General features: G+C 42.2%; 1 protein-coding gene across 1 annotated transcript in view; it reads left to right on the forward strand.

Annotated features, from left to right (window-relative positions):
- The window catches only part of MYO3A (myosin IIIA), a 1,336,625-nt gene that overhangs the window by 825,277 nt on the left and 486,155 nt on the right, over positions 1 to 25,193 (forward strand). Inside the window, exons 25-27 of the mRNA XM_085630108.1 lie at positions 12,306 to 12,511; positions 15,369 to 15,480; positions 17,042 to 17,204. Of these exons, the coding sequence (XP_085486234.1) occupies positions 12,306 to 12,511; positions 15,369 to 15,480; positions 17,042 to 17,204 (481 nt within the window). The remainder of the gene's footprint in view (positions 1 to 12,305; positions 12,512 to 15,368; positions 15,481 to 17,041; positions 17,205 to 25,193) is intronic.

Here is a 25,193-nt window from a genome sequence, read left to right on the forward strand (position 1 = left end):
TGATTCACCGACTCAAAATTTCAGATGGCCATTTTGAAAACCATAGATACTCCAATACCAATAACTACATACCCACTCATTGACTCTTAGGTCTACATACATCTCCACTCACTCACCTGTACAGTCACTCATACTTACAGTCACTCCGTACAAGACTATCATATGCATTTATACACCTAGATAGACACTCACACACTGCCAATCATCCATTGAGGTACTGACTCACCTAGTCAGTCATGCAAATAATTAAACACAGTCCAATTTACTCACCTATACAGTTAAACACACTCAAGTTCACATACTCATAAAAATACTAACAAATTCTGACGCTCTTATACAATTACTAATACAAGCACACACTCATCCATACAGCCACTCCCGCAATCACACACTCACATATAGATAGTTAAATACTCTTACACACATGTACACTGCGTTTCACATATGTAGTTACTGACACATGTACAACTGAGATATACATTCAATCACTAACACACCCAACCATACAGTCCATCACAGTTGCTCTCTTAAAACCATGCACCCATAGAATCACCCACTCACACATCTATGCACAGAGTCACACACACCCTACCCACACAAACACTCAGGTACCCATACAGATACTCAGACAACCAATCAATAACCCATATAGACACTCATATAGCTATTCACAAAACCATGCAGCCACTTATACACCAGCACACAGACACATACAGACATTCACACAGTTTAGTCACTAGTCTGCAGTAAGATACATTTAATGACTCACTTGTAGAGTCAGTGACGCACCTAGAAAATCATCCATTCACATACTTGTACACCCACCTATTCTTCAACAGGCCTTTCCCTATATATATTAAACATATTAAAACTGTACAGAAACACAGACTCACTGGATGATGTCATCAGTGATGTCATTTGAGATGTCATCAGTGATGTCATCAGTGATGTCACTGACCATGTCATGAGTGATGTAATATGTGACGTCATCAGCAGTGCATTGCGGGGGCGCGAGTTATAGTTAACTGAACTAACTATAACAGGGGAATTTCTAGGGTTTTGTACGAGGGAAATGTCCAGCTAACTATAACGCCCCTGAAACCTATGGTTTTTTCAGTGAATTTCTAAGGTTTTTTAAATTCCAATTCCTAACTATAACGCCCCTGAAACCTTTGGTTTTTTCAGTGAATATATATATATTCAATGAAAAAAACATAGGTTTTAGGGAAAGTTATAGTTAGTTGGACATTTCACCGTACAAAACCATAGAAATTCCCCCGTTATAGTTAGTTCAGATGGCCAGTGTTTATTTTTTTTAAATTTATTTGGAGAGGGGCTGCGTGGCCCCCCTCCTCAGGCCATTTATGGCCCTGGGGACCCCATCCCCCGGGACCGGCCTTTGCACGATTTTAAAAAAAAATAATAATAATTACTATCGGGGACGGGGGCTGCATGGCCCCCCTCCTGGGCCACTTCTGGCCCCAGGGACCCCACCCACCGGGCCTGGCAACCTCGTTGGGGACCGTCGGGGGAGCCCCAATGCCCCCATGGTCCCTGCCAGCTCCACGCCTCCTGCGGGAGCCAGCATTGCTTTTCCACACGGGGAACTGCTGACATGCAGCTCCCCGTGTGGAAAAGCAATCTGGTTTGGATTTTGAAAGAGAGAGCAGGTCTCCTGCTCTCTCTTCCAGTATCCAAAGCAGTGTTTGCTATGACAGGGCGGGAGCCGCACAGCTCCTGCCCTGCCATAGCAAAGAGCAGTGTCCCGGGGGTGGGCACCCCGGGACACTGCCGACCCTGGGGGGTGGCGGTCCCCAGGGCCATCACAGGCTCCAGGAGGGGGCCGCGCTGCCCCCCTCCCAACCAATGCACAGCCCTGGGGAGGTGGTGGTCCCCGAGGCTCGGGGTCCTTAACGGACCCCCAAATTTACATATTAGTGCCCTGGGGAGGGGGTGGTCCCTGGGGGCATGTGGGGGGGCTCTAGCCCCCCCACACAGGTATTTTTTTTTAAAGAAGCCCCGGGGGTTGGCGGTCCCCGGGGCTGGGGGGGCAGTGTACCCCCCGCAAATAATGAATGAAAGCCTTGGGGGGTGGTGGTCCCCGGGGCTTGGGGGGGCATTTGAGGCCCCCATACATTAAAAAAGAAGCCCCGGAGGGGGCTGTGTGCCCCCATGCAAATATTTATAGAAAGCCCCAGGGGGTGGTGGTCCACGGGGCTGCGGGGTTCCCCCTGGGCCCCCGCAATTATTTTTTGGCATGCCCCCAGGACTTGGCCCACATGGGGGCTAATTAATACCGAAGCGTGGGAGCCTACACTTCATTTATTTTTTATTTTCGCGACCGGATCCGCGGATCTTCCGTGCATTTTGCCGATTTTTTTATTTAAAAAAAATGCTTTTTTTGGCCCTGGGGTTCCTTGTGGAACCCCCTAAGCAGGCCTAGGGGGTCAGGGTGTTTTACCCTGCCCCCTTTTCTTGTTTTACGCATTTGTTTCCCTGGTTTCTTGTGCCTCAGTTCTACGGAGGCACAAGATGGCTGCCAACACTTCCTGGTTTGGAGTGTTGACAGCCAATTAGAATGTAGCTCGCGATCAGGTGGGTACGCGGATCCACCGCGCCTCTATATATCAAAACTTTTCTTTTTTTATTTTCTCAGCAACTACTGAATGGATTTACACCATTAAAAAAAAAAGGTCTCTTTCGGAACCAAGCGCTACCTTTTTGCCAAATTTGGTGTAATTCCATTCAGCAGTTTTGGCTGTAACCTTGTCTAAAGTTTCCTATGGGAAATTGATTTTTGAGGTTCGGGCTGTAGCCGTGTCTAAAGTTAACATGGAGAAAACATGTTTTGGGACCCCACTTTCTTCTCTGCCCCCGCTTGCCAAACCCCCCCCGAAACTTTCAAGATAGGAGCTGACCGTAACGCGCCATAAGTTTTTTTAAAATTTCGCGAAGATTTGTCAACCGGAGCCAAAGTTCTTGGGAAAATATATATAGATAGAGGCATTTTTAGGGCTTGGGGAGATAGTTGGGTGGCTAGTGTATTTTTAGGGTTTAGGGAGGATAAGGGAGTTTGGGTGAAAGGGGTATTTTTAGAGTAGGTAACAGTATTAGTGTGGGTAAGGGTATTTTTAGGGTTTAGGAAGGGTAAGCAAATTTGGGATGTAGGGTATTTTTAGGGTGGGTAAAGGTATCAGGGTGGGTAAGGGGATTTTTAGGGTTAGTAAGAGTATTTGGGTGGCAAGGATGTTTTTAGGGTTTAGGGTCAGTATGGGTATTTGGAGGCAAGGATATTTTTAGGATTGAGGGTGGGTAGGGGTACTTGGCTGGCAAGGGGATATTTAGGGTTTAAGGTGTGTAAGAGTATTTGGGTGGCAAGGGTATTTTTGGGGTTTAGGGTGGTTGAGGGTATTTGGGTAGCAGAGCATTTTTAGGGTTTAGGGTGGGTAAGGGTATTTGAGTGGCAAGGGTACTTTTAGGGTTTCTGGTGGGTAAAAGGATTTAGGTGGCAAGGGGATTTTTAGGATTTAGAGTGGTTAAGGGTATTTGGGTGGCAAGGGTTTTTTTAGAGTTTAGGGTGGGTGGAGTGTAGGGTTTGGGTTTGATATAGTATGAAACTGTATGTACATATGTATTTTTACAAATATATATATATATATGTATATGTAAATATATACACATATATGTATGCTTGTGTATAAAAAATCTAAACATATATATTCCCCATTATGTGAGAGGTTATATACATATATCTCCAATCCTTTCATACAATGCACTTCCAGACCGAAGCAGGCACGGACTCCTTCAAGGTGAGAAATTTTATTTTATTATATTGTTCGCTTCAACATATAGAGGCCAGTGCCTCGTCCATGAAGCGTTTTGACGGCCAAAACAAGGTTTTGATCTCATAAAAGTGCTGCGATGAACCTTATCCTTTTAAAGCATTTTACACCACATGTGCCCCCTTATGATAACCATAGGCAGCAGGCTTTACTAAATTATGAATTCATTGTGATTACCATACACAAACTTGTTTTTTTAAGTTATGTTTGAGAACTAGAACATGTTCATATTGCTGATTCAAATCATTTTTTATTCATTAATATATTGCTAAATGTATACGTTATGATATTCAAGAAAACATTATTTGTTGAGCCTTTTTGTTGAGTATTCTACCATTACAAATTTAAACAATACCTCTCACATTGTGTTGCCACACTGTCATCTCATGCTGGTCATATAATATATTTTAGCCTTCAATTTCTAGATCTATGACCACAACCATTTATATTTCTCATCATTATTACAGGCATAAAATGGTGTAGCCTATGGCCATCTATTGTAGCAGAATACCTCTATTACAGTTTCCATACCTGATATATGTAATATCCATAAAATCTGTACCAATATACATAATTTATACTGTTGCAACCATGTTCATGACAAAAAATATGTATAAAAAATATTTGCATTAAAATTTAGTGTATGTTAACCATTTATGTACATATTATGTCCCGAAGCCTAATGACCAACATTAAAACTAATAAAGTGCAATGTGCTAACAAAAGTGCAAACATTGTATGAAGTGCTCAAATAGAGGAGCCTAATGACAGCAGAAATCAATACTAATTCATATTATAGTACAAATACATTATCCCTTTACTTTAATTTGATAAAGTGCAGATTTACTTACGTAACGAGATATATCCGTTAGGACACTATTGATAATCCTTAATGATCATTTTTGATCAAATCAGACACCAGCAATGTCGACTCGGTCTCCCACCGCACCCTAGCCCACAGACTCCACAAAGTGGGAATCCGGAACAAGGCCCTCGACTGGATCCTCTCTTTCTTCTCCGGCAGAACGCAACAAGTCAGACTCCCTCCATTCCTCTCAGAACTGACCCAGAACACCTATGAAGTCCCACAAGGATCCTCTATCAGCCTGACACTATTCAACATTTACATGGCCCTGCTCGCATCCATCGTCGGAGCACACGGACTCAACATCACATCATACACAGACGACACCCAGCTCATCCTCTCTCTATCTAACGTGACCCAACACCACCAAATGCAATTTTCAAGAGGGAATGGGAGCCGTCGCCAGATGGATGAAGAACAGCTGCCTCCAACTCAGTACGGGCAAAACAGAGATACTCATCATGGGCCCAGATGCCTGGAATGATGCCTGGTGGCCCCCCTACCTCAGGGACCCCCCCTGCCCCCACGGACCATGCACGCAACCTCGGAATCATTCTGGACGCCAAACTCAAAATGGACCACTAGGTCAACCCCATGACCTCCTCCTGCTACCATACCCTACGCCTTCTCTGCAAGACATTCAAGTGAATCCCTCCCAAACACAGGAAAACTGTCACACAAGCCCTTATCAGTAGCAGACTTGACTACGGCAATGCACTCTACGCAGGAATCAGCAAGAACCTCACCCGCAAACTCCAGAACGCCGCCGCAAGACTAGTCCTCAACCTACCGCGCCACTGCCACACCAGCCAGCACCTACAGACCCTACACTGGCTCACCGTTGAGAAGAGAATCACCTTCAAGCTTCTCACCCACACACACAAGGCCCTACACAACACCGGAACCGCCAACTTGAACCACTGCCTCGTGTTCCACACTCCCCGGCGACCTCTCCGCTCGGCTCAGCTCTCACTCGCAGCAGTACCCCGGATCAAGAAAAGCAGAACAGGAGGGCTCTCCTTCTCCCTTCTTGTGGCCAAGGCTTGGAACTCCCTCCTTCTACACCTCCGACAGACGGCATCGCTTCCCAAGTTCCTAAAGGATCTCAAGACCTAACTCTTCGATGGAACTCAGTGAACATCCCTGATAGCCCCCCTCTTGCCCCCTCTCCATCAGCGCCTTGAGACCCAATCGGGGTGAGTAGCTAGCACTATACAAACCTCTGATTGATTGACCAATGTCGTCTATCCGAATCTGTAAGTTTGATTCAATGTGCTAATATACAGATGAGGTAAATAAAGTGCCTAGTGCCTTTTTGTATTAAGCAACTGAAGCTTTGAAATTCTTTCCAACATCATTTGATATAAATGAATACAGTACCATTTTTATAGTCCTTCGTAATGGAGCCTATGTCAGTTTCTACCATTAATTGGTGTAGTTCACCTATACTTAGGATCATAAAAATTATGAAGATCCTCACTTGTGTTGAGCCCATTTGGCATTTTTGAATCCAGTACAAGGATACATTTTGGATTCCAGTTGTCTCATTGATTTCTCCCTGTTGCTCCCTCTTCTTAAATTAGGTACTGCCCCTATTACATAGTATCTAAAATTGGTTAAGTTGTTATGAACCAATTTAAAATGTCAATGAACAGGGTAAGATGGGTCAGAGTTCACTAGTGTTGTAATATTCTGCTATGTACCTGTAACTTTGTACTTCCCACGTATTTTAATCCACACGGGCATTCAAGCACATAAACAGCATAATCAGTTCTGCATGTGTAGTGACCCCTGATATTAACTGGTTTCTCAGCAAATGCTGGTTTGTACCAGGTCATATTAACACCAAATTTGCATGCTCGACACAAGTTACATTTGTAAAATCCATTCTTGGGGGACAACCAGTTCTGGCTGGAACTTACTTCAGGATTGCATCTGACCAAAATATTGTGCATGGAGGGTGCTTGTCTGAATGTGAGTGTGGGTTTATCTGGGACGACTTGGCCCAATTTGATATCTGTCAAAACAATGGGCCATTGTTTATTGATGAGAGATCTTATTTGCCTCTCTTGGTTGCAATAAGTCGTGATAAGCCTAATGCCATCAGGTTTGTCTGATGTTATGGAAGACCGCACACTACTGTGCTTGGTATTACTCAAAGCCTTAAAAAGAATAGACTCCCTAGATTTAGCATTGGCTTTCTTCTTTTCTTGGTTCAAATTGTTTAAGTCATAGCCTCAATCCAAGAATCTGTCAGTAGCCTCCTTTTGACATATCTCCAGATCAGCCTCTGAACTACAAATTTTATGAATTTTGACGTATTCCCCATATGGGATACTTCGAATGAGATGTCTAGGATGTGAACTCGTTGCATGGAGAATCGAATTCCCTGCTTTGCCTTTCGATGCAGTTTTGATTCCACTCGACCATTGCTAACATATATTTGCACATCCAAAAACTCTATTGCTTGGCTGATAATCTGTGCTGTAAATTCCAGATTCAATGTATTTGTATTGATCTGATCCACAAACAAGGCAGCCCTCTCCTCAGATCCCCTCCAGATAATAAAAACATCGGGCTCGATTCACAAAAGTAATCTGAGACAAAATCCTAACTTTATGACTTTTGGTATTAACAAAGTACATTTAGGAGTAGTAAAGTTAGGAATCCTATTTTACTACTCCTAAATGCCCTTTATGAATACCAAAAGTCGTAAAGTTAGGATTTTGTCTCAGTTAAACTTAAGTTTTGGTAAACTTAAGACCAAAACTTAAGTTTAACTGAGACAAAATCCTAACTTCACGACTTTCGGTATTCACAAAGGGCATTTAGAAGTAGTAAAGTTAGGATTCCTAACTTTACTCCTCCTAAATGCACTTCATGAATGCCAAAAGTCATAAAGTTAGGATTTTGTCTCAGATTACTTTTGTGAATCGGGCCCCCAATCTATAAACCGCCACCAGCTGACCACATGGTTGTTCCATTCTTGATTATGTTTCACCCTGAGAAACTGCTCCTCCCACCAGCCTACTTGTAAACACACGTAAATGGGAGGGAAACAGGCTCCCATAGTGACCCCCTCAATTTTTGAAATATTTCCTTGTCAAACAAAAAATAGTTGTTGGTAAGACAAAATTGATCATTTTTAACAGCATTTGATTTTGATTATAAAAACAGAATGTTTTCTTACCTGCATTTAAACCATCTTCATGCTTTATGCTTGTATATAATGAGGAAATGTCCATAGTGATGAAAATATTATCATCTTTCCAAGACATTTGATACAGTTTCTTGAGAAAATCCCCTGTATCTTTTATATATGATGGTAAACTAGTAACAAACTCCTGTAAAAAGTAATCTACATACTGGTAAATTTTCTCCGAAAGACCCCTGTTAGCTGAAATAATCGGTCGCCCAGGTATTGGTCTAGTCCCTTTCATGTACTTTGGGGATGAAGTAAATTACTGGTAGAACAGGGAAATCATTATGTAAAAATGAAAATTCTTCCTTCAAGATCAATCCTTATCATTTCTATTGAGCCAAATCGTCGTTAACTGCACATTTAACTGCTCTTACTTCTTGTGGTGTAGATCTTTTGTAACATGCTGTGTCATTTAATGCCTATAGGCCTCTTTAAGATATTCCATTGTAGGCCAAATTACCACATTGCCACCTTTGTCCGATCTATACACAATAATTTCATTGTTGTTGCTTATTTTGTCGTTAAGTTGAAATATCGTTTTATCCTGTTGTTTCCATTTACATTTTGTCTGTGTTCTTCTTTCGATTAAACTTGTTTAATTCCTCTATCACCCGATCATTAAAAACGTCAACTGCAGCCCATAGGTATCATTGGGATAAATGTTGAAACTGGCTTAAATGGGCTTTCAAATGTTTCTAAAATATTTACACCTGCTTTATTCATTACGTGTCCCTCATCCTCAAGTGCTTGTAATGCCTTCAATGCTTCCACATCCGAGGCCCATAATGTGTTCAGTTGGGTATCGCGCACCTTGCTTACTGTAGGTGGATGGTCGGTCGCAACTTTGAGTTTAAAGAATTTCATTAGTTTCAGCTTTCTTACGAACTTAAAAACAAGTCTGGTCTGATTGTAATCAAAATTGCTTTCAACACAGAAGGAAAGACCCAGGGATAATAGTTGTTCTTTCGCTTTTATTTGAATGTCAGTTAAATTCATGAGAGTATTGTCATTAACTTTTACTTTCGCCTCCACCTTGTGGCTTGTACTCTTTTGTTGATGTTGGTTCCTGGATTTCCTCCTCTCCCGTCTTCTTTGATTCAGCTTTGTTTGTGTTAAGGGTTCCATGGGCATAGTGTTTGTCTGTGAACCTGCCTTAAAAAGATCAAGCTCCTCTGCCAGCATGAAATTGGCATTCTCTGTGCTTTTCTTGTATTTTGCCAAATCACCACCACCTTCCGAGTCAGTTCCGCTCTGTATGGAGCCTAAATCGGAGGCTGATGTTCCTTCAGTTACATAAGTACTGATGGCTGCACTCTGACTCACAGCAATGGAGCTGGTTAAATGCTGTCTTTTGGCAGTATCAAATTTTCTAGAAAAAGTAAAGATTTGCCCTGTTTCATAATCATTTTTATCTCTTGTAAATTTGAAGGCCTTTCCGTTCTTAATATCATCCTCATTTTTTCTTAAACGTTTTCTTAAATGTTCCATTATTTGCTTGCAGCTTTTTGCAATCAAATCCTTTTGATCCAATCCATTTAATAAACCATGTATACGTTCTATTTCCTTCAATGTTGTTGTACGATCAATATCTGCATATTTAATCAAAATGAGTACCAATCTCATTGACGCCTCCAAATTGCTCTCAGCCCATTCCTTGAGCATAAGTGGATTTGGATTTTCAAAGCTAGGCGCCACCATGATGCGTAGCCCTCTAGGTAGTCTCCCAGTATCACAATATTTTTCCAGGGATTTTTTCTCCCACCACTTAGTTAGCTCAGTACTCATGTTCTTTTCAAGTATTTTCCAAAGTGTCTTCACATCCTTTGGTTCTATAGTGTCACCTGGTATTGTATTACCTTTATCAATAGTAACTTCCGCTAGATTCAAAAACAAAGCTTCTGCTGTGGCTTCCCTGTTTCGCAGCGCGTCATCTACGGACATCTTTGCAAATATTAGGGTAACAATATCTTGAGTTTAGCTCAATTGTAAATGTGCAGCACTTGCTAATCGCATACATCCCCACATGTCAAATTGTGTGTTCTCCGCCCCATCTTACCGTTGGTCCTCGCTGTGTTTCATGGGTTCTCCGACTCTCGAAATGTCACCGGCACCATAGCCCAACAGGTGCTCTCCTTTCCGACAGAGGGCTACAGCGACCATTCTCCTTCTGGATCAAATTGCAAAAGCACGCTGTCAGCTGTTTGCTGCACAACCTTCTTAATACATAAAAATGAAAAATCTTTATACCTACCTGCGAAATACTTATATTTTCGTAAAGGCATATTCGTTGTAAGAGTTTGTGTGGTAAAGGCATGCGTGGTAAAGACACTTTTTTTTAAGGCATGTGTGGTAAAGGCATTCGTTGTTCCGTCATATATCCGCCAGTGATGGTACTCTTTCTGATACACTATCACTGTCCGGTGTCTGATCTGTGACTGATAATACCAAGGTAAGGGGTAATTGTTTCCCTGTGCCAGTTACCAGAACTATGATTCTCTTTCAACCGTAGGTCGGTACTTTGCGAGAAATGAATTTGGCAGCGTAGGAACAACAGCACCTGCAATTATTCATTACAAAAATCTGTGGTCTTTGTTTCTGGATTTTTTTCAAAGAAATGTGTTTCTGAAGCACACCACACTGCCAATGTGGTCTTTGCGCTGTTGATATTTAACATCCAATTTTCAGCCCAAGGCTTGGCAATTTTGCAAATCTTCCTAATTGCTGGTACCAACAGGCATTTTGGCTGTCATTGAAATGGGAAGCAGAATGTGATGCCTTTTTGCATGTTATTGAGTGCAGCCATACAATATTGCCATGATGCATTTTGTCTGCGTTTGTTGCCAATTACGTAACAACCAGTGAATATAATATGCTGTTTATAATTTTAGGGTCGTTGTGTCTAAATATATTACACACTCCCAGAATTCTTGTGTTTTAATTGAAGCAAAACTTTACAATAATGGTTTCACTTACATGTTGTCTGAAATTTGCTAATATAGTTCCTTTTAGTATTTTTATCCGTGCACAACGGGTAGCTTATATAGCGTGTCATGGGCCCTACTACAAAGAAAGAAACAGCTCCCCTGGACGCTGTTTGTACTGTGAAATACATCCATAATCACCAAGGTTCACTAGGACCCAGGGCCTCTGGGTCCCGGTGCCACTGCACCAGCTGCACCTATTGAAGCTACGCTGTCACACACACCACTGCACTTAGGACCATATGTATCAACAATTTTTGCGTTCGCAAATGGGCCGATTCGCAGTAGGCCCTTTGCGAATGCAAACAATGGTTTTCACATGCATCAAACCCAAATTGCCATTCAGTCGGTAACATGTTACCGAATTGAAATTTGGGTTTGCGATTCCGTATTAGGAAGGCACGTGTTTAGGGCGTCCCTTCCTAATACCGAATTGCATCAGTATGTATGAATGTTTTGCGACTGAAATGCAGTCACAAAACATTCACATTTTACCACCTACTTCAAATAGGGGATAACCGATTCGCAAAAAGGAAGGTGTCCCCAAGGGACCCTTTGTGAATTTTGTAATAGCATTTTTTAAGAGCTGGCAGTGGTCCCACGGACCACTGCCTTCTCTTAAAAAAAGAAAGATAAACTTTTCATTTTTCTCTTTGTAAAGCATACCGATTTCCTTTAAGGAAAACGGGCTGCTTTAACAAAAAAAAAATTGCTTTATTTAAAAGCAATGACGGACATGGTGGCCTGCTGACCTCAGCAGGCCACCATCCCTGTGATTTTTGCGATTCCTAGGGGGTCGCAAATTGTGACCTGCCTCATTAAAATTTATGAGGTAGGTTATTTGTGATCCCCTAGGAATCGCAGAAAGTGTTCAACACACTTCATGCATCCCGTTTTACGATTTCCTAATTGCAAATCGCAAGGTTTCGCAATTCGGAAATTGTAAAATGGGGTCTTCATACATCTGGCCCTAAGAGACATCTTTCACCTTCAAAACTTTGATTTGCCTCCCTAAATTTGAATGTCATGTTGGACTCAAAATGGCAGACTGGGCTAATTTTCTAAATGCATTGTTGTGTGATAGCATGCTTTGACATTCAGTAAGCTATCATCAATGTCTCTTTACTATCTCATTTCAGAGTGCTTAGTGTTTAATCTTGAAAATCCTTTTGCTGAGCCCTGTATATTTGTTTTAAGGATAGATAGCAGTCCGAAATGTGTCATAATTGCTAATTGGTCACCATAAAAAGATTTGCCTGAGGGTTTCTTTCTACACTCTTAGGACTGCCATTCATTCCATCGATGAGAGAATGTTTACTTTCTACCGAACATGATCCCATTGGAAAGATTTGCAAATACGAGCAGAAGCACAAAAAGTGTATGTTTTCACTACATTGCCCTTTGTTCTTTTTTAGTATTCCTTGATGGATTTATTATCTAAAATGGTGGCAGGCCAGCCACATTTTGTCCGCTGTATCAAGCCAAACAATGACCGCCACGCAAACAGGTACGACAGAGAAAAGGTACTGATCCAGTTGCGGTACACCGGCCTCCTGGAGACTGCAAGGATCCGAAGGCAGGGCTACTCACACCGGATTCTCTTTGCCAACTTTATCAAACGGTAACGGCTTGAGAATTATTTTTTACATTTTTCTTTACAAAATAGAAAATGTTATGCTCACTTTATAGAATGGAATGATCCTTAGTTTGTGTAAACCAGTCAATTGCTAGATTTGTGTTAACATTCAACACTTTCACATTCCAAACCTGCTTTGACCATTGTGAGAAGAATATAAACTGTTGCATGTCCACTTTGGCAAAATTCATTATTCTATTCATGCTCCTTGTGATTAATTAATTTATTCTTTGGGGCCTTTTTATGTCTACTGCCATTTCACTTTGGATCATGATTTCCAGCTGTATTTGCTTTGTTGTTTCTTTCACTTACACCGTGTGATCACTCACCTCACATAGCACCACAAAACTGTTTTGTAGACCGCATGTATATCCGGTAATTGTAAATATTTTGTCTAGTAACCTTGCTATCTGAATATAAATATTGTAAAAACAATGTGGGTCTCTGAAAAATATTTACACACGTCCTAGACAAATTGTCTGTCATTAGATAGGAATTGTCTCTATCTATGAAGTGAGTAATTATTTTGTTTTCAATGATACCTAGATGGACTTTTGTTGCTTTGTATATAAGGTACACTGCCCTTCTGAGGTGTATGGGTAGATCCTGTGTCTTCTACTTACCATGTGTTGCATGGGCAGCTGTTATTGTCAAAGGAGTAAATATGCACGTTGGTCTGCCAGTCTGTACCATGTACAGCATTGGGGAGATGGTTGATCACAACACTGAAACATGTACAGCATTTGGAAGATGGCTGATCGCTCATATGTTTCTGAGCTTTTAACATACATGATAGCTTGTGTGTCTAGAGAAGGCTTACTGTTCTCATCTAAGCTGGTTTAGAGAATGGTGTAACAATACTGATAAACCATTTCAAATAAACTGTTTAATGGAAATTTTCAGGATGAATGGTATTTACCTTTTCATAGATACCAATTCATAGTCTGTCTTTTTTTCGAAATCGGCTTTTGCGTGCTTATTTAAGGTGTAAATGCAGTAGTTTCTGAAAACTCAGTATGCATCAGGGCCATTTGTTTTCTATTGAGAAAACAAATTTGATTTCAAAGTTTTTCTCATTACAAAATAGTTTCTAGAACATTGCGCTTTAAATATAGCAACTACTAGGCAAGTCTTCAATTCTGTGAAGAAAACCAGAGATCCTGCCAATCAGGAATCTCTACACAGAATGAGTTTTCTTCCCCCAGAGTGGTAGAGGCCATACCCTCCACCACCCTGCCAAGCCGGCCGATCATTTGTCGGGGTCTGAAAGACACAATTAGTTACACCACCTTGGGGTATGGGAGTGCTTCCTGGTAAACTCCAAATCCGTCCCTGGGTCTTGTATTTCAGACTTCATTTTACGTTCTGGATATGGTCACACCAATGTGCATGTGAAACACGTGCCTTTGCAAAGCTGCAGGTGAGTGGATATATAAGTGATGTGCTGTGTGAAGTTGTTGACCACACAACATAGTTAAGAGAACTACCCAACAAAACGGAAATTGAATATATGGTCTTGACCAGCAATGCAAAGTGGCTTCTGGGCACCAGCTGGGATGATCAAAACGATGTAATTGACAAATACATTGCAAATTTTGCAAAAGGTGCAGCCTCTAATCTTTGGTAGAGTGTTATGAATCATCAGTTCATGTTATCAGAATGATGCACTGGTCACTACATTCAGCTCATACTTGACTGTAATCATGTAGATCCCTCTCCAACCAGTGGACAAATCATGCCAAACTTCTGCCCCCATTCGAAACATGATAACCTTGAGTAGATAATACAGTTGAGAAATTATTCCATCCTCAAATGAGAGACTTCCTTCTAAAGGTTTAGGACTAGCTGATTAAATATTGGGTGGTACTGGCGGAGTTCAGAGTCCACACCCACAAACACCAATATCTTAAGAAAACAAGATGCAGTTTCCATTTAATTGGGAGGTAATTCTCCACAGAATAGGAATAACTGTGCAAGTCCACTTAATTTGAATCAAATTATGCCTGAAATTCCCATGAAATCTGTTAATGGAATTGTGAGACCCCAGTAGGGGGAGGACAGGATGGGGATGGTGTCAGTGCGCTAGCATGTTGCAGGACTGGCATGGGGGAGCGTGGGCTGTTAGAGGGGATCTGGCAGGCCTTGAGCTGCTGTCTGCAGTCTTGCCCAGTCTGCATGTGATTTTACCAGCTGTTCCGTCCAGTAAAATTTGACCCAACATTCTTTCAAATGGTAAATCAGGACGCAGGAACACCAGGCCTCTTGTACCTCAGCAGACATCCCACCCAGGGATAATGTCCCACATAATGTTCCTATTTTGATGACAAATGACCTCCATAATCTGTGAGGACTGCAAGTAGAACGGTTGCACTATAATCAGCAGACACTCCCTTTCTGCATGTCTGGGGCTTGCTTTACATAGTTGAACTACTTCTGTGGACGTTTAATGAATTTCATCATGGGTAACATGTACACAACACACACACACATCACACACACACTGGATGTGGCAATTTAAACACAAAAGAAGTTAAAATAATTCAATATGTAAATGTTGTAAAACAATGCTCTGTTGCTGAAATGAGCAATATTCCCTTACAGAAATTATATATTCACAAAGCTAAAGGTTAGTGCTTGCCTAGCAAGCGATGCCAAATTATTCATCTACCTGAACAAGCCACTTTATAAGACAGAATGCTTTGCATAAACTGTTCTAATATATCAAAGTCTGCTTGGTGCCTCCAGTCTGCCAGACTAACAGCTAATAACCAGATCTTGAATTGATCATTTATAATGTACTGCATATGCTTAATATGTTTCGTTCTGAATATTTCTATTTTAGGTATTTCATCATCTGCTACAAATCCAATGATCTTCCCCCAGTGAGTGCTGAATGCTGTGCTGCCATTCTGGAGAAAGCAAATTTTCATAATTGGGCTTTAGGAAAAACCAAAGTAAGTCATTTGAATGATCTGTGGTTTCAAAAGGTAAAGTCTGCATCAAGAGCCTGTTTCTCTCATTGAGGTAATCATAGGAGGTAAGAATGGAGAAGTGTGGCTCAATGGTTAGAGTGGCAGACCCTGATGCAGAGGTCTGGCCTGGGACCAGGGTTCAATTCCCACCTCGGCGGCTCTTGGATTCAATTTCCCCGGACCTGATAATTCTTGCCTCGGTGCTTATTCTAATCATGGGTCCCACTGTGCAACTCTGGGCAATAGCTTGCTTAATCTCCACAACGGCCCCCACAGCGCTAGGATGCCTGGCTTCACCTTGGGGGGTGCTCAGGAGTGGACATCTCACAGGAAAACCAGGAAGGGTTCCACAGCGGTGTGAATACAGCGCTACGAGACCTCTGGGTAGAAGTGCGCTATATAAGTACAAATACATTTACATTTACAATGAGTCTAAAGAAAAAGTGTGTTTTTAAATGTCATTTGCATTTCAAACACCATAACACACGTTATCATGTTGTTTTCTCCTCCCTGCCCCTGTCTTTACTTTCTGAGGTATCGGTGGTCTGCCGACATGTCCTCGTCCCCCACTTGCCTCTATGTATAGCCCTTTCTTTGGGTCCGCTCTTCCTCATGGGCCAACAAGAACCTGAATGCCCATTCTGTTTGTCTGCTACGGCAGATGAATGTTCCCAATAGTCCTTTGTGCACTCAGAGAGTTGATGATTGAATGGTTTAGCTGGAGAAGGGCGCTCTGGGGAGAGATGAAGAAATGCATAAATCGCGTATTTCCAGGGTGGGTGGCAGCATTCATGGCACTGAAAGTAAAACATAGCATCAGGGGCAAAAGCAGCGAGAGGACGGCGTGGGAGGCACAGTAGGGCAGGACTGGGGCCGGGCATGCAGCTGCATCTGGGTACGAGTTAATGATATGTCCTGGGCCACAGCAGGTAAGGCAAACAGATGCATAAGGCTTCATTTAGCGGGAAATAGACAATAAAGTTCAATTTTGCTCCATACAGGGCCCCCCAGAAGATGTATTGCCCGGGGCATCGGAAATCTTTAAGATGGCACTAGGTTTGTACACCTCTGTATGCACAGATGCAGCAGCGTTTCTTTGATGAATGCATCTAATCACTCTTTCGTGACTAATCTACATACACAGACTATATGCTTCATCAGTTAAAGTGTTTTTATTAAGTTGTTTCTAACAGAGAATGTGATAGCGAAGTAAAATACATTTTGCGCGCCTAAGTTAATATGTAGCTCAGCAAATGATCTTGTGACTCACGGTGGTGCAAATTCTCTTGAAGGGCATCTTTTGCAACAAGTACTCATTATTCTCCTATAAAATATGAAAAAATACTGTGCGGTGTTGATAATCATTGGAGGGCGTTTGTCTTCTTTCACGTGAGTCTTGGGCTGTGCAGCTTTCGGTTTTTTCATAGTTTAGCTTAGTGTTACGGACGGGCATTTTAATGGTCTAAACTGTGAACACATTTCAAACAGCAAACATTTAGAGCACCGAATTTTCTCTCAAATGTATGCCTTTTTTTCCATGTAGGTATTCCTGAAGTACTATCACGTCGAGCAGCTGGACCTGATGATCAGGGAGGCGGTGGGCCGCATTGCACTGATCCAGGCCTGTGTCCGGGGCTGGCTGGGTGCAAGAAGGTACAGGAAACTGCAGGAGAAAAGGGAAGAAAGTGCTGTTAAAATCCAATCAGGTAAGCCTCAACCTGTCTTCACATCCTACACAAAGTATTAAACAATACATTCATAAAGTTTTTCTTATGAAACTAAGGTGGAAACATAAGTATGATTCGTTTAGAGGTGCTCACTGGTGCTGAAAGTGGCACAAACTGATTTAGCCCTTGTTCATGGCACAGCTTGCACGCTATTTGTAATTGGTACTGGTTCTAAAATGGGTATGAATTGAATTGAATTCATTCAATTCATTTCAATTCATACCCATTTAAGAACCAGAACCAATTACAAATAGCGTGCAAGCTGTGCCATGAACAAGGGGTACAATTTCTGCTGGTCAATTATTCATTTAATTTATGCAAAAGCCTGGAAGTGTTTCTTCGATTCACTTGTTCTACTTCCTTTGCCAATTTCGTTTGAACAATCTAAGGTTTGACTGCGGTTTCTGCCCATTTTCACAACGTTGTATCTTTTTCAGACACCCCTTATCCTCTGGTTCTGTAAATGCGAGTGTAGGGGCCCTTCTCTAGGGGACCCCTTGTGCTTCCTCTTCCTTTGTTTACAAGATGTATATACAGGGCCGGACTGCAGCCGCGCCCCGTGCAGGTAAGAGCGGTGCGGCTGGGTTGGGGTGGATTCGACAGACAACCACGAGGGAAAATGAAATAAATAATACATTTTCCCTCGTTGTCGTCTTTCATAATCCCCCCACCCCCACACGACCCCACCACTCTTACCTGCACGGGCCGCGGCTACCGGACTGAGAACACAAAGCAGCCCTGGAAATTCCATCGGTCCGGCCTGGCGGAAGGGGGGGGGGGCGGAATGATGAGGGTGCTAGTGTGAAGCACTGATGCTTAACTAAACCATCCCCCAGCACTGCTGATTGTGTTACTGGGGGCTGATATTGCAGCAATGCTGCAAAACCACCCCCCAGTAACTAAACACCCCCCCTCCCACCGCTCCGAAACTGGCCCGCTCCAAAACTGGGGAAACGCCCGATGCCCGCTACAGCCAGTCCAGCCTTGTATATTTGCTTGTTTCAAACTAACTAATGCAATGTATGTCTGTGTACAACCACTTCCATTTTATGTATGCAAGTGGCCCGCTAATCATCCAACAGACCCAACCCTATGTCCTGCCCAGCAGCAGCCAAACCCTCCATAACCTGCTTCGGGCAGTACTGAAATGGAGTAAAGGAAACTCTCAAAGTGGGTTACTCATTTTGGATGGGAGTGACCCAACCAACTTAAAAACACACAACTGCTTAGGGCACAGCACATTTACCTGTGAAAACCCTTTGGTGGCTGTGGGAGAAGCGGCACACAAATCCATAGAGAATGGTGTGTCAAGTTCAAGCAGTACCAGACCAGTCTAACTTAAAGTTAAGAATACAGCACAATAATATTCCCAAACCAATTTAGGAAAATCAATGCAAATGTAAATGGACAAAATGATACAAGATGGTGAAAAACCAGTTCAGGGGAACTTGTGATATGTTTTTTAAACTTTTTAAAGCAAAAGGAACCAAGAAACAGAATAGCACTAACTCATTGTTCACAATGGATCAGAACAGAGACACAATTTCAGGTCAACTGTGATAGTGAGGTTTGAGTGAGCCGTGTGGGTCACACTCGTCAATGTTTTTAATTTAGGATTTTATTACTGTGAGAGTAGAAACTTGAACTCCATAATTTAGAAAGCCAAACTTTTTGATCACCTCACACTTACCTCTGGAAGGTCCTCTCTCACCCTTGATCTTGAGATAAAGAACACCGTTCTAAAAATTAGGCCCAACATTAATTAACAAAGTAACAGAATTAAGTATCCTGGACCACTCAACAGCTGAGCTCTAGATCAGAGAGAAGTTAAAGTGTTTTATTTACAAAATATTAAAAATCAAGTTGTACAGAATAATTGTTACAGTATAATCAGAAATCGAAATTATTCCCAAATGAACATCAAAATTATGAAAAAAGCAGACAGCATCCCTAAAGCAAAGTCTAATAAATCTCTGTAATAAATTGGTCAGAGTCTCTGACATATCAGGAAAGTCTTTCAATAAATGGAGTTAGGGCCACATGTATTAAACAATTTTGCATTTGCAAATGGTACGAATTGGTAATTTTGCACATCTGCGAAAGTTGCGATTCCCTAAGCACATGTACCTAGCATTTTCTGAAAGCAAACTGGGCATTTAGGAAATGCTATTACCATCAACTTCAAATCGATGGTAAAAATGGGCAAATTTTGAAAAATGCACAAGAATGCATCTTTCAATATGCCATGTAGCGAACACATGACCCTAGGACATGTGTGCGCTTTACTTGTGCACATTGTTTTTTGGGGGTGGTTCGGGGGTGCAGGGGCCTTAGGACCCCGGGCACCCTTGGTATTTCATTACTTAATTTTGATTACCAATTAGGTAAACTCAAATTTGGTAATGCAAAACCATTCGCACCTATGGGACTTTAGGCCCATAGGAAGAAATGGAGTTCTATTACCATATAGCGATTACCTAATCGTGATTACGAATCTTTAGGAATTGCTATTTTCTTACATACCATTTTGCATTCCTTAAATAGCGATTACCTAAAATTTGCTTTTTAGGGAATGCTAAATTGATTTTTGATACATGTGGCCCATAGTCCCTAGTAGAACAGAAAAGTCTTATTAAACTTAACTGACAGAATCACATGGGAACCCATCAGCATCTCTAGTGGAAAAGGAAAAGTCTCTGGCTCACTCCCAAAAGTCTTAGGCACATCTTCAGCATAACTAGAACATTGGAATGTTGGGAGCTCCATTGAAGACATTGGAGTGCTCTGGGCTTCTAATGGCTGCTATATTAGAATATTGGAATGCTGGGAGATTCATTGAAGTAGCTCAGGGCTCATAATGGCTGGTATAAGCCTGCAGCTCCATAATATCATTCCAATGTTTGTCTTCATGCTTTTCCCTTTTTCATTTATAGCATTCTACCCTCAGTGGTTGGAATGTTCTAATAGCCTTATAGCCCTTCTGCAGTTGGCAATACTGGTTGTTAAAGGCCCTCTCCCTTGTCATATGCCCTTGCCTCCAGCTTGGGTTTTGACCTGGGTTCAGGGCCTTTAACAACCAGTATCGCTCTAAGCAGCAGACTATAAGGCTATATTAGAGCCTTTGAATGTTGAGAGATCCATTGAAGACAATGAAGTAGCTCAGGGCTGATGATGATTGGTATAATTCTTCTGCTTTGACATTCTAATGTTTGTCTTTCTGTTTCTCCCTTTTTAATTTAGAACATTCTGCCCCCAGTGTGCGGAATGTTCTAATAGCCTTATAACCCTTCTGTCTCATGCTATATTGGTTGTTAAAGGCCCTGTCCCTTCCTATAGGCCCTCGCCTGCAGCTGCGATTTCACAGGGGCATGACTGGAGATACTACATTTTAGGCAAATCAGAACATAACACAACAATAAGCCTCTTTTAAGAAAGTGTTGAGCAACTTCTGTGCTGTTGCTGTCAGGGGATGCATCGCAGAATATAAAACATTATTTAAACAATACTCCGTATGTTAGGTTTGAAAATCCCATTCCCGCAATGCACTCATTTCATGCTATATTAGGTTAACAGTGTGTGGCTAAATGTACGCCATTTGTATTCACGTAATGCAACCCACTGAGCTATCCTTGCAAAGTGCAAAACTTCAGTTAGCGAATGTGACTCCATTTTTGTATTCTGTAATCCCTACTAGGCTGCTTAGGCTGTACCCGAACTAGGCCTCATTATTCAGTATTGCTTGCCTCAGCAGAACACTGTACTTCGTTATTATGTTCTCTCTTGTTCAAGGCTGCTTCCTGACTCACTAATGAATAGGCCATTTTGCCCTCCATAGCTGTCTGAGTGTGTTGTTTCTGCTCCCATGTTAGGAGACGCTGAGACCCAGCGCCGTAGCCTTGAATCGCAGATAACGTGTACCCATCTGGCAGGAGGTAGCTCATCCTACTGTGCATCTTTGTTCATGTTCGGCTCAGGCCGGTAGTTTTCCATTGTGGGCGTGTTTGGAGGCTTCTTGGGAGGAATGATTACTCACTGTAGACTGTTGGGGGGGGGTCAGTCCCTCGGCAGACATCGTAGGGTGCAGGTCAGATTGGAATCCTCTGCAGAGTATTGCTAATAAAAAAGTTTTGCCTGTATTCTCTACTGCCTGACCAACTCTTCATTCTTGGGAAGGCATAGCAGGTGGTTGTAAGTAACCCGGGTGGCCCCTAAGGGCCACTTCCTGCACATACACCAGTGTATTCTTCCAGGCCCTCATCGGAACTACAGTGGAAATGTCCTTGGGCATTCTTTACTTTGGGAACATGAGGAGGTTGTATTCACGATACATCTACTCTAAGGAAGACAACCAGTTATGTAACAGTGTTCTGTGCTCTGTGGAGACTGTGGGTAGAGAAGACGCACAGGGGTCTTGATGGGAGGGAAACAAGCAGGAGCAAGATGAACAGAGCAGCATCCATGTATACAAATATGATGATTTAAAAATATCATATGTAAATTGTTTTAAGTGCAATGTTATTATTTCAACATTACCTTTTTGGTTCATAAAATCTATCAATGGGGAATGACTGGATGGATGCTGAAGCCAGTGATGGTCACTTGAAATCAGATACCTCTTTGCTGAGCTCCCACTTCAACCTTCCTTTTTGTTGCCAAAAGCTCATAGTGGCACAAAGTCAGATTTCCTAGCCACCAAATGTGGATGGATTCTTCACATCACCCTGGTCCTACATTCGGACATAGTTTATTGGTTCTCATTTTTACCCACTAGGGCAGGATCCTGTAGCCAATAAGGGCATCGCAGGGTTAAATACATCTTGTTAGTTGACCCATATCAGCCTTGAACTCTGGGTGAAAAATGTTTGACCCAAACAATTTGGCAATCAATAACTTGCTGTCCTTTTCTTAAAACTTTGGTCATTTGTCCTGGTCCTCCAGAAGTGAGAAAAATGGCTTCATCTCAATGCTACTTGATTTTGTGAAGTTATGCCTGGTCTCTCCTAGAGCCTCTAGGATGTCAATAAAAGCTTCCACACACATGGTGTTTTTTCAACGCAAGTTCCCATGTAGTCCAGTCATTGTTTATTTATAAAACAGTGAGTGCCAGTTCTCAAAGCTGCACTCAGAAGCCCATGTGTGGCGCTATTAAATGTCAGCATACAGATTACAAAGGCTGCTCAGCCTTTAATCCACCTCAGGCCTCTTTCATCCACTACCTTAGACCTCTTACCCCTTTATCTTACTTGCACAGGTTTCTGCTATCTCCTTTAGAGAATTCTTTTCCCATCTTTCTCTTCCTCCTCCTTTCCAGTTTGTTTATTTTCCCTCTCTTCTCTTGAGAAAAGTCCGGGAAAAATAAGTGCCCACCCTCAAAACTGAGTGCTGGTGGCCCCAATGGTAACCACCAGCTCAAATTAAGCACTGGCTCCAGTGTGGTTTACTCCCACCTATCCATTTGGTTCTTCTTTGCAGGATGGAGCTCTTCTCTAGGCTTCAGTGAAATTTAAATCATGCTGGCGTAATTCACATAATTTCTGGAATTTTGCATTACGTTTGTTACAATCAATTCCCCAAATTATGACACTTTGTGTAATTGCATGCAAATCATGGTAAAAATGTACAGTGAAATGCTCCATCTGTGGAAAGAATTTGCTGCAATTGCACATGAACAACAGAATGCAGATGACTGTTGTTCACAGTGCTATACTAAAATGCATTCTTCAAACACAAATTGACACGAGGATGCACTTCACGCTAAAATATAGCAAGAAATGACAGATTTGCATTTTGCGTAATTACATGTAAGTTTGCATTAGTTAGCCAAAATTTCACATGATTACACAAAAGCAATTTACACACATTTGCATGCCCCTACTCATCTTCTAAGGCAGTGAATAAGAGGCCAGCTCCATGGCCTTAGAGAGGAGTTTCCGTATCTGGGTGCAAATAGTGATCAGTAGTCCTTCAGGTGGTTTTACTCAGCAAGTCACTTAGTTTGTTTTTTCTTATTATTATTCTTGATTCAGAAATGTTCTGAGGAGTTGATAGAGAGCCATTTTATCCTATTCATAATATAGTGATTGGGATTTCCCTTGGAGTAATCTCAACAGAATTCCCACTAAATCGCAAACCTGTTTTTCAACACTTCTTTTTTTACTTTACTGCAAACCTGGCAGCAATCCCACAACTTTCCCACACAGAAATGTGAGGAAAATGTGATTTTTCTTTTTTTAGAGAAAATGTAGGTTTACAGGGGATTCGTGGTAAGATAATATTGGGGGATCCACACAAGCCATGCATCACTAGACTCCCCGGGTGTCTAGGTTTCAGAAATGTCTGGGTTTGGTAGGTTTCCCTAGATGGCTGCAGATCCCGAAACTAAAAACCCAGGTGACCACCTTGCAAAACCTGATCGCTTTGGGATCGGTAATTTTGATGCCTCTACAATGTGTTTTGTACCCTTCCCTGTCACAGTCAGTCACTTGGCCCATCCACACAAGTGAGGCAGCATTTTTGTTGGGAGACCTGGGGCAACGCTGAGTGGTGGGAAATTTGTGTGGGCCTGATGATCACACATTTTTCCCTTACAGCAATGTGAGGAAAAGGTGATTATTTTTTGTAGCAACATTTGAGGTTTTCAGGGTATTCTGGGTAAGAAAACATTGATGGATCCATGCAAGCCACACCACCCTGGACTTCCTCTGGTGTCTAGTTTACAGAAATGTCTGAGTTTGGTAGGATTCCCTAGATGGCCGCTGAGCCCGGGACCAAAAATGCAGGTGACCCTCTTGTCATTTTGTGATGGATAATTTATATTGTCTCCACAATGTTTTTGGCCCTTCCCCGTCATGAGCACTTGGCCTACCCACACAAGTGAGGTAGCATTATTATGTTAGAGAGGTTCTTTCCTGGGTCGGTGGGTTCAAGAACGATGCTTTGGTGAGAGAGATTGCTCTGTAGTATGCTAGCCATGATCACTCATAGCTCAATACCTTTTGAGTGCATTGTTGCTGCTCGCATGGACAATGGAATTATCACAACTGACTTTGCTGAAATTCTTGCAGTTTTCCACCAGTACTATGAAACTCTATACACCGTCTCAACTAACCATACTGAAGCAGATACTTCCTGTTATCTTGACTGTGTTGCTTTAGCTTGGTTAGAGTCCCTCATCATAGAACTTCTTAACTCTCTGATCTCTCTGGCGGATGTCAAGGTGGGTATTATGAGCTTACCTAGTGGTATTGCACCAGGAGGCAACAGTCTACCGGCGATCTTTTATTAAGTATACATTAACCTTCTGGCATCCTACCTTCTTGATATGTATAACGCTGCCATTTGCGTGGGCAAGCTTCCTCCCTCCACCATGGAAGCTGTCTTTACAATTGTGTTGAAGCCTAATAGGGACCTTGTGTCCTGCTCTTCGTATAGACCTCTGTCTCTCCTGAATACCGATAATGAGATACTTGCGAAAATCTTGATCCAGCATCTGCAGCCTTTAATGCAGTTTCTAGTGATGCCCGATCATTCTGGCTTCATACCTCAAAGATCTATGGCTTTTAACCTTCATACTCTGAGGGCAACTTTGCACCGGACAGACCCGATGCTTCGCTCGGTTGTGGTACTACTCGACGTGGAAACAGTCTTCGATACATTGGAATGGCCATGCATGATAGAGGGACTTCAACATCTTGGGCTGGGTTTCAATTTCATCTCGCTGCTCACTCTGCTCTCCACTGCTCTCTCGGCATGCATTAGACTGCATGGGTTACATTCAGAGGCATTTGCGATCACTTGTGGCAACTGGCAGGGATGCCTACTTTCTCCCCTGATCTTCGCCATAGCGATAGAACCTCTGGCATACTATGTAAAGCACTTTCATGCACAACATGGCCTGAAGCTTGGTGCTGGATCCCTCAGCATTTCTCTATATGCGGATTATGTGATCCTCTATGTCCAGAAACCGGA

Source organism: Triturus cristatus, chromosome 10 (genome assembly GCF_964204655.1).
Source record: "Triturus cristatus chromosome 10, aTriCri1.1, whole genome shotgun sequence".
Lineage (NCBI taxonomy): Eukaryota > Metazoa > Chordata > Amphibia > Caudata > Salamandridae > Triturus > Triturus cristatus.